Here is a 10,673-nt window from a genome sequence, read left to right as displayed (position 1 = left end):
CCTTGTTAGGTTGGAGGGCGCTCAGTTTTTTGAGTACCTCATCTGTTGTTACCATTTCCAGTTTGAAGTCGTCTTTGTGGACCCCTAGGTTTTTGTAGTAAGTTACTATGTGTTCTACCCCATAATGCCCTGAGTGGGAGGGTAGTTTGTTTACCAGTGTTGTGGCTATGTTTGTGAAGAAACTATTTAAGTAATTGGCTACATCCAGCTTTTCTGTGATGAGCGTGTTGTCCGTCTTTATGTTTATGTTTGAGAATCTGGTTTTAAGTTTTTTACTGCAGCCTAGTTGGTTATTGAGTAATTTCCAAAGTTCACGCGGTTTGTTTTTGTTTTCCTCGGTTTTGTCATTGATGAATTTTTTCTTTGCTGTTTTGATCATGGAGTTTACATCATTTCTTAGTCTGTTTCTTTCCAGTTTGAGTTCAGTCACGTGCCATGGTTTCTCCATAGAGTTCCATTATATTTTGAGTCAGGGGAGTGTCATGGTTTCTCCATAGAGCTGCATTATATTTTGAGTCAGGGGAGTGCCATGGTTTCTCCATAGAGTTCCATTATATTTTTAGTCAGGGGAGTGTCATGGTTTCTCCATAGAGCTCCATTATATTTTCAGTCAGGGGAGTGCCATGGTTTCTCCATAGAGTTCCATTATACTTTTAGTCAGGGGAGTGCCATGGTTTCTCCATAGAGCCCTGTTTCTTTTTAGTACGGCAGCTCAACGCAGGTAGGGGGCAACTCAGTCACATGACTCAGTGGGTGTTGCCGATTGGCTTGAACACATTGTGTTTACTAACAAGAAACAATTCTATTGATCATTTCTCTATTCCTGTTGGATGAAGACCCTGTACTACCTGGTGTGCTGATCCGCTTGAAAGGCCCATTAGTGAAACATTAAAGGGGAAATCTACGTAGTATTCGCCTCATTTTTATAATAGTGTACAGTGTTGATTTGTGAATAAGGCACTATGACAGTAACCATGCCATGGTGATTTTACTAAGACATCTAATTAAAATCACTGATTTGTATGTAGGCCTAATGGTTCAAACTAAAATTATTTCAGTCCACAAAGTCTGTCACTACTTCAACTTCAATGGGCTGACTCCAAAGAGTATCACTTCAAGTCTCGATGGCCCGATCTCCAGTTTAGGGAACACCATTGTCTATGCCAGTGTTTCTCAAAGTGGGGGGCGTGACAGCGGGGGCCTTGAGATTTATAATTTTTTTATTTTGGATTACAGAAAATTATCACTAAAGTGCTATCTGTTGCAGCTGCACTGTTCTCCATGAAAATACCATTTCTCAAAATCTGAAAATCATTATTTAATAAAACACAGAAAAGGATCACCAAGTTACTCTGGATAAAAAAAAACTTTACAGACAACATTGAGACAAAGCTTCCTGACACATCTCCATCCAAACTCTTGGAAGAACTCTTTGAAATCTCATCTGATACCACCTAGAGAGCTAGTTTCAGAGTGTGGTGCTGAGTACCAAGTATCTCATCTCATGGCCCACCAAGTATCTCATGATGCAGCAGTTAAGGTGTTGATACCATTCAGCACCACATACAGTATCTGTGTGAAGCTGGCTTTTCATCCATGACAGCTCTGAAAACAAAATATAGGGCCAATTTGAAAGGTCACGATATTGGTGTTATTTCAATCAATTTAAACATGGCCCATTTCATGACTATTTTGTTGGGGCGAGGGGGGGGGGGGGGGGGGCAAAATATTTTGCCTGACAGAAAAAGTTTGAGAAGCACTGGTCTATGCTAATAGATTTAGACTGAACTGTCCCAAGATCATTGGAGAATAGCACAATGTTAAGTATTTCCCATGACCAAAACAGATCCTGGTTCAGAGTATACGTAGGTATTGCGATGTGGTCTGGATTACACAGTGTAACAGGTGGGAATTGAATCAGAGATACTGAATAGACGGAAGATGATTAATTTCAAGCTGTGATGAAAATTAATCAGTTCCTGTCTGCTAAGTGGGCGGGACTTTTATAGGAGTGAGAAAGGACTCTACTGATCAACGACATCATTAGTTAAGTAGGAAATAGGGCTAGAATTCCACTATTCTGAACGTTCCCTTTAAATGCAAGATGGATTCTTTTTCTTATCATTCACATATACAACTGAAAGGTTTGACTTGCAGATGAGAAATATGCTTTTTGATCACTTATAGTTCCATAGGTCTAATTTACTCCAATGTTTATTAATATTAATAATAATAATTTCTTAAATCTATATAGCGCCCCTCAGGAAAGCCAAGGTGCTTAACAGAGGGGGCAAACTAATGGGAAGGAAAAGGGAACAATTGGGTAAAAAAGAGGGAAGTCAGGTATTGATCAATTTGGTGAAGAGGTGAGATTTGAGTTGAGATTTGAATGAGTCCAGGGATGTAGCATTGTGGATGTTTGGAGGGAGGGAGTTCAACAGAGAAGGCTCTGGGGCCGACAGTGCGCAGGTTGGTGGTGGGGATGGAGAGGAGACCAGAGTCAGAGGACCGCAGCATCCCGGGTGGGATGGAAGGATGGAGGTCAGCTAGGTACCGGGGGGCAAGAGAGTGAAGGGATTTGTAGGTGATGAGGAGGATCTTAAAGTTGATGCAGGACTTGACTGGAAGCCAGTGGAGGTGGATGAGGGTGTGGGTGATGTGGTGCCAGGGCTTGGTGCGGGAGGTGACAAAGGAGTGGATGAGCATCTCAGGGAGAGATGGCCGTCTGGATATATTTCTGAGATGGAAAAAAGCTGATTTGTTTATTGATTTGATGTGAGAATGAAATGAGTGGGTGGAGTCCAGTATGACACCCATGTTGCAGTCTTCTGGGGAAGGGTGGATGGAGCAGCCATCAACTTCTAGAAGGAGATGTCCAACCCTCCGGAGCAGTGACTGCTTGGCCACAACCATGAGCTCTGTCTTCTTGCTGTTGAGTTTAAGGCAGTTGGATGACATCCAGGCCTTGATGTCAAGGAGGCAGTTGACGAGGTGCTGTGGGGGGAGAGGAGTGGAGGGTGAGGTGCTGATGTAGAGCTGAGTGTCATCAGCATAAGAGTGGAAATTGAGACCGTGTTTCCGGATGATGTGATCGAGGGGGAGCATGTAGATAGTGAAGAACGGAAGGACCAAGAACGGAACCCTGAGGCACGCCTTGGTTGACTGGGGCAGGGGTGGAGGTGGAGTTACTGATGGAGTTTTGGCTGTTTTCTTTCAGTGAGGTAGGATTCGAACCAGGTGAGAGCTATCCCAGTGACACCCAGATGGTCAGAGAGGCGGTTGAGGAGAATGGAGTGGGAGACCGTGCCAAAGGCCACAGACAGATCCAGGAGGATGAGGAGGCTGATGTGACCAGAGTCGCGAGGGCAGTCTCGGTGCTGTGGTGTTTCCTGAAGCCAGATTGGAAGGGTTCATAGAGCTCATGGTTGGACAGGTGTTGGTGAAGTTGGGCAGCCACTGCTCTTTTCAGGATCTTGTTTAGGAAAGGAAGGTTGGAAATCGGCCGGTAATTACCAAGGTCATCTGGGTCCAGACCAGGCTTTTTTAGTATGGGTGTGACAGATGCTGTCTTGAAACTTGAAGATACCCTGCCCGATTCCAAGGAGGAATTTATTATTCCCACAATGGCACACGGCAGGTAGGCCAGCTTTGACCAGGACTGTGGGCAAAGGGTCAAGGGAGCAGGTGGAGGCCGTGGCCTTGGTGACCAGCTTAGCCACCCGGAGAGCGTTGACAGGTGCAAAGGAGGAGAGGGATCACTGAGGCTGATAAACAGCAGGGGGGGATGCAGTGCCCGGCACCACCACCCCACCACACTGGACTGTGAGTGGAAGGGGAGGGGGCAGGGACTGAGAGATGGTGATAAATGGAATCCACGTTTCCCTGAAAAAAGTCCTAGAATTTTGTGCAGAGGTCAGTGGCACCTGGAGGGTGAGGGGTGACGATGGGGGAGAGCAGGCGGTTGATGGTGGTAAAGAGTTGTCTTGGGTGGTTTTGCTGGTTATTGATGAGGGTGGAGTAGTATTGGGACTTGGCCTTGGCATCCTTGTACCACACCACATGGCGTTTGTAGGCCTTGCTGTGAACAGGCCGGATTTATTGCGGAGCCTCTCCAGCTGGCGGCCGACAGCCTTCAAGGTGCGAAGTTCAGTGGTGAACCAGAAATGACAAAGATTGCCGATGTAACATTCGCCAAACCTTTTATAGCATCAGAGATACGTTAAAAACTCAAATGAGTTGTTAGTCTGCATTTTTATCTTGGTCACAGGCTGCCCTTTTGTTTATATCTGGATAAAACCACAACTTTATAAGAGATGACCTTGTCATGATATATATACACATCCATATATACTGACTCATCGTCATCAATTCCTCCTGTGGTCTCCATAAACGGACTGACTCGTCTTCATCAGTAGCTTCTGTGTTCTCTATACTAACTCATCTCCATCAGTTCCTCCTGTGGGCTCCATATACTGACTTATCTTCATCAGTAGCTCATGTGGTCTCTATACTAACTCATCTTCATCAGTTCCTCCTGTGGGCTCCATATACTGACTCATCTTCATCAGTAGCTCATGTGGTCTCTATACTAACTCATCTCCATCAGTTCCTCCTGTGGGCTCCATATACTGACTCAACTTCATCCGTAGCTCATGTGGTCTCTATACTAACTCATCTCCATCAGTTCCTCCTGTGGGCTCCATATACTGACTCATCTTCATCCGTAGCTCATGTGGTCTCTATACTAACTCATCTTCATGCTGTCATTGTCACATACAACTACAAGTAATGTTACCCAAACAAACTCTGCTTGGCCAAAAGAATAAAAACATACTCACACTCAACTGCAGCTAGACAGAGAAATAATTGTCAGTTGTTCACATCTGCCCAGTTTTGCTCATCAGACCGATACCGATATGGTCACCAATATATGGTGCCTGATCCCTAAACACAACCGGAGGTTCTACCACAGTTAGAAATGTAAGAACCACATTCTAAAAAGGTTCCACTTCAAATATAGACCCATTTGTTTCATCAATGTCATCAAAAGCAAAACTCTGCTTCCATTTCCAAACTTTAAAATGAGTTGAAATCCTGACCCGTTCTTCACAACGTGAAATAAAGCATGTAAATTAGTTTGTAATTAGTTGAAATCCTGACCCGTTCTTCACAACATGAAATAAAGCATGTCAATTTCAAATTAGTTGAAATCATGACCGGCTCCCACACCGTGAACTAAAGCATGTCAATTTCAAATTAGTTGAAATCATGACCGGCTCCCACACCGTAAACTAAAGCATGTCAATTTGTTTAAAATTAGTTGAAATCATGACCGGCTCCCACACCGTGAACTAAAGCATGTCAATTTGTTTAAAATTTGTTGAAATCATGACCGGCTCTCACACCGTGAACTAAAGCACATAAATAAGTTCTCTGCTGCAGGGGGCATTAGAGCTGGTCAGGATATTCAGTGTTTAAAGATCCCATAAAATAAAAATTAAAACTTTTCCCTCCATTTGACATCCTTTGTCTACATGTAGTTCTCGTCTATTTATCATCATCTAATGAAATCTGTTGCCTTCTCTTCCTGGAAAAAGTAGCTAATTGTGACTTACGTCACTCCACATTCGAGGGCGAGCCCCAAAGAAATACAATAAATTTTTTAGCTTCCCTCCCCTCTCCTGCCTTTACACAAACCGTACATTATGATGTCAAGCAAACATCAATCAAATCAGGAGGGATACACAGCGACGGCTGGAAGTAGCACACTTTTTCTTTTTACTAGGTTTGTTCGAACCGGGAACCTTCTGATCACCAGATGACCACTCTTTACAAAACGAACCCTTACCTTAAAGGAACACGCCAACATTTTGGGAAATTAGCTTACCGTCTTCTCCAGAGAGACAAGAAGATAGATACCAGTTTCCTCTCTGTGCGTTCAGTAGAAAGCTATAGCCTATGGCTGCATGTTAGCCTAGCTTAGCACAATGAATGGAAGCGGACATGACCGGTTAGCCTTCGGGAGAGGTGTTAGTTGGACAATGCCTAGGCTAACCGGTCATGTCCGCTTCCATTCATTGTGCTAAGCTAGACTAACATGCAGCCAGATAGCTTTCTACTGAACACACAGAGGCAACTGGTATCCCCCTTCTCGTCTCTCTCTGGAGAAGACGGTAAGCTAATTTCCCAAAATGTTGGTGTGTTCCTTTAACCCTAACCATAATGAATACAGTGATTTTTCTTTTTAACTTCATGCCTCGGCCAAGAAATGGTAACCGTGAGATCCATCCATAACGGTGTCCAGTAAAAAAAAAAAAACTGTTCTGTTCTCTCCACTCCGGCAGGTGCTGGGCCGGCACGGTTCCGTTGGTTCTCTTCTGCACTCGATCAACACCCACATGTCATACTGATCTACTGACTGGCACACCCCACAGTTATGGTTGGAGGATCCTTTTGGAGCTAAATAAAATATTGGTTAAGCAGATTTATTTTACTCTGTCTCCTTGTTGTGAAGAACTGTCATATCAGGATGTGTACACACAGCCCAATCTCTTAAAATATGCCAATAAGGTACTAGTCGATCACAGGAGAAAAGGTACATAATGTACGTTACATTACAGCAATATATTTATGTATTGTATCGAAAATGTAACATGTATGTATCCCTGCTGGGAATCGAATCCTAACCCTAACTTCATGTCTTAACCATATTCGTTAAGCGAATGTTAAAACTAACCTGAACTCTACAATCATAATTAGATAGTCGTGAGAGCACTAGCGCGCGATTGGTGGTTGCTGTGTTTGTTTTGGACTTTTGTCGATAGAATAGGTTAATATATGACTTATGGCTATAACATAACGTACATTATGTACCTTTTTCTCCTGTGGTCGAACTTTATTTATGTTTTTTGATGAGACCGTGTTGCTATACAACAGGTGTTGGAATGAGTCATTTTATAGGCCAAAACACTCATGTCATGTAAACAATAGATACAGGGTGAATGTAGAAACCTTACTCTTTTCTTTTTCAATTTAAGCATGATCATTTCTATGGGCTATTCTGGAGGTGCTGAAAAAAAATGTACAATCTCCTTTTAACAAAACAAACAAAATTATTTAAATTAAGCAACACTCAAAAGAGATTTCTTAACAAATTATTAATGACTTCACATCTTGTGTAACAGTACAGGCAATCATGACACATTTGCAACAAAACTAAAAACAATTTGTGGACACTCAAAAACAAAACACAAAGAAATGCTCTGGAAATCACAAAATAACTTTAAGAGGAACACAGCTCATATTAAGAATTACAACAAGTTATTTCCATGGCCTAGGAAATGTCAAAGTTCAATAGAAATCCGTGAACATGAGCTACTCTCTCTCTCTCTCCCCATAGCCAGAGAAGACTCAAAACCTGTGATGTCATCAGGTATGAAGTATGGAGCTGCTCCATTGACAATTAATGTTTTTATTTTTCATACCTAAACAAGCTTTACTCTATAGCAGTCAGGTGTGAAACAGAAAATGTACCAACGACCTCTGAACATTCCCCTAGGGTGCTCAGTGTCACCTATAAGATATTTCCCAATTCATTGTCTGTGGAGCAGTTTCAGACGTTATACCTGATGACATCACAAGTTAGAACTTCAGCACTCTAGTTGAGTGAGTTGTTTATGTTCACTAATATGCTGGGACTGTCCTACCATTAGATTAACATGTATGAATTCTGAAAATGGGCATAGTTCCCCTTTGAAAAGGCCGGTGTAATAATTGTTTTTGTATCGTCAACATAGTCTAGGAAAATACCAACATCTACAATGCATTTCTTCTACTAAGGATGGTCCATCCAGCCAACACCAGATTATAGCTCATATCAAGAAGTCATAGAAATCCATTGTTATCCAAAATAATCTGTATGGTTCCGCTTGAGTCAGTATAATTCATTGTTGTGATGAACATGCGCATTGTCCTTTTACCTGGAACTACTTTATGAAGTGACATTGATAGTTTCAGAAGAAGTTCTGGTCGAGGCGGACTTGAAGTGATCAAAGTCATGTCATAAGGTAGTTCCAGGAAAGAGTACAATGCCTGTGCTCATCACAATGATGAATTATCATTCCCGCTTTCCATCACAAGACTGTTTGAATGGAATCGTGGAACCTATTCTACATATTCAAATGACTGGTGATGAATGGCTTGTTCTTAGGGTTCCTCAAGTTTGCTCTGAATTAGGAAAAACAGCTTTTTCCTTTGATGCTTCCAACACCTGGAATGCCCTCCAACTGACTGAAGCTAAAGGTTCTTCCTTCTCTTGCTGCATTTAAAAGTATGATCTCTGACCACTGTGTGTCGACTTGTAACTGTCTCAGCTGATTTGTATTGTTTATTCTTATTTGTTGTGCCTATATGTATGCATTTGCTTTAAGCCCTTCGCCGCTGTAAATGAGGGTGAACTGTGTCTCATGATTTGAAATTAAATCAAATGAAATTCATACTAACCGGGCAGCTACGTGGCGTAGTGGGCAAGGCGCTCGCCACGAATGCTGAAACGCTGGGCTCGTCTGTTCGCTCCACATTGCTTTCAGTTTAGCTGGTCGTTCATACTAATACACATTGGCCGTATTAGGGGGTGGGGAACTGATGGGTGGGGATCGGGCGTTGTGGACAGCGACTCCTACAGGTCGGTTGGTGAGCCTGCGCAGTAGAATCAGGAAGTGTCGGGGGCAGCGTGAGCCTCCCACGCGTTACTCCTCGCCACTGAGAGATCGAGCTGTGCAAGTGAAAAGATGCGACTGCTGTTACCTCAAGTACCGGAGGGGACTTGTGCTATGTATGACTTAGTCCACATTGCAGCCGGCTTGTGGGAGGCAAGAAACAGCGTTCGTGACAGGGGAGGGTTGAATTGGATGATATGAAATTGGGATGGGAGAAAATATAGAAAATGGGAGAAAAAGTGGATCCCAAAAAAAAAAAAAAAAAAAAATGAAATTCATACTAACCCAAGTAAACAGTATGGCTCTGTGACCGTCTTTGGACAACAATGGAGTTCTATGGATCCTGGATATAAGCTATAAGGTGTTGGCTAGATGGCCCAGACTCATAAGCAGAAGAAATGGTAGGTTTTGGTCTTTTTGTAGGCTATGTTGACAATAAGAAATGACACCGGCCTTACCATTTAAGAACATAGCAAATCATTCCACATTGAATCTTCAATGTTTCAGAGACAGAAATAAAAACAGACATATTTGGGACACCTCGCTCTTTGTGAACTATCTGTGTCTACAGCCGAGTGGGTCAAGCTGTGGGTCAAAGACAAACGCATCCTTTTCCCCCTTCATCTGTAAAACACGAGCATTACAATTTCATCGTCGCATGTATCTACCGAAGCTCCCCTATCCCTCAGAAAAGGAGTCAAATCCACCGTCTATACATACAGTATGTATAAATAAATTGACAAAAGAATAAAGATGCATGCTCAGTATTGCATTGTGGGGTGACTTGACAACATTCGCAAACATGCGTGCACGGAAGAAAAATTCCTAGAAAATAAAAAGCATTAATAACAAAATCCAATAGTCACATAATGACAATGGTGGTTGCGTTCCTTGCACATGAAGAAGTTGACGGTTTTTATAGGTAAAACTATTGGAGGGGGAGGGGTTGTTTTGTGCTACTATTGTATTTGAATTGAGGGGGGGGGGTTGGTTGGCTGTTGCATGAGGGGGGGGGGGGGGGGAATTGTCCTCTTGGGGATAGTCGTTCTGAGAGTTTGGTCTCTCTGTCGTCGTCGTCGTCAGACACGCAACCATCAAGGCTTCACAGGCTGGATGGAGAGGAGGCTGCCGAATTTGAAGTGCTGGATGACGGGGAACTTCTCCAAGCACTTGGTAGGAGTGCAGGATTAGATGGTAACAAAAGATAGGAGATAAGAGAGACACATAGAAACAGAGAGGTAGAAAGAGAGAGAGAGCAAGACACAGAGAGGGAGAGAGAGAAGGTATTTTGCATACAGAGGTAAGGGATGAGAGATGAAAGGGTGATAGATAGGGAGGCAGAAGGAGAGATGGGGGGGGGGACAGAAGACACAACAGTGAGTAAAAAATAACATTTTAGGAAACATTTTCCCCACACAAAAGGTACTCTGAATTCCACCAGAATGTGATTGTTTTCTGGGGAACAACTCTGAACATGCAATAACGAATAGTGAGTTGGGTGGTTTTCACTACCCACATACTCTGTTGTTTCTGAAGAAAATCTATAAAAATACATTTATTACGCTCTTTTTCTGTGACCTCATCCATATAATACAGAGTATCTATGGAGTAAATGGTAGAAGGTAAGAAGGTTTTAGGTCCAGTTAATGAATGAAAGCGGATACGGACCAGCTAGCCTAGGTGTTGGCAAAGAACACATCTCCTGGAGTTTTATGCTAGGCTAGTGGTCCGTATCCGCTTCCATTCATTAGTGCTAAGCTAGGCTAGCTTGCAGCCGGATAGCTTTCTACTGAACGCACAGAGAGGAGATCAGTATCCATCTTCTTGTCTGACTGAGGGGGGGTTGCTGGTGAGCACACATTCCAGGGAGAAGCTAACGTCAGAAGTTAACTGGTAATGGAGCAATGGAGAGGTCAATGTACTGGGAAGGGAGAATCCAAAATGTCATACCAAACG

At 42.9% G+C, this 10,673-nt stretch overlaps 1 protein-coding gene across 1 annotated transcript in view; it reads right to left on the bottom strand.

The window, feature by feature from the left end:
• Positions 1 to 7,142: 7,142 nt before the first annotated feature.
• Positions 7,143 to 10,673, bottom strand: part of ptpa (protein phosphatase 2 phosphatase activator) — an 88,312-nt gene continuing 84,781 nt past the window's right edge. Inside the window, exon 10 of the mRNA XM_084325415.1 lies at positions 7,143 to 9,886. Within this exon, the coding sequence (XP_084181541.1) occupies positions 9,812 to 9,886 (75 nt within the window). The 3' untranslated portion in view covers positions 7,143 to 9,811. The remainder of the gene's footprint in view (positions 9,887 to 10,673) is intronic.

The sequence above is a fragment of the Notolepis coatsorum genome (assembly GCF_963971535.1).
Source record: "Notolepis coatsorum genome assembly, chromosome: 11".
Lineage (NCBI taxonomy): Eukaryota > Metazoa > Chordata > Actinopteri > Aulopiformes > Paralepididae > Notolepis > Notolepis coatsorum.
This window is presented reverse-complemented; position numbering and strand designations above follow the sequence as displayed.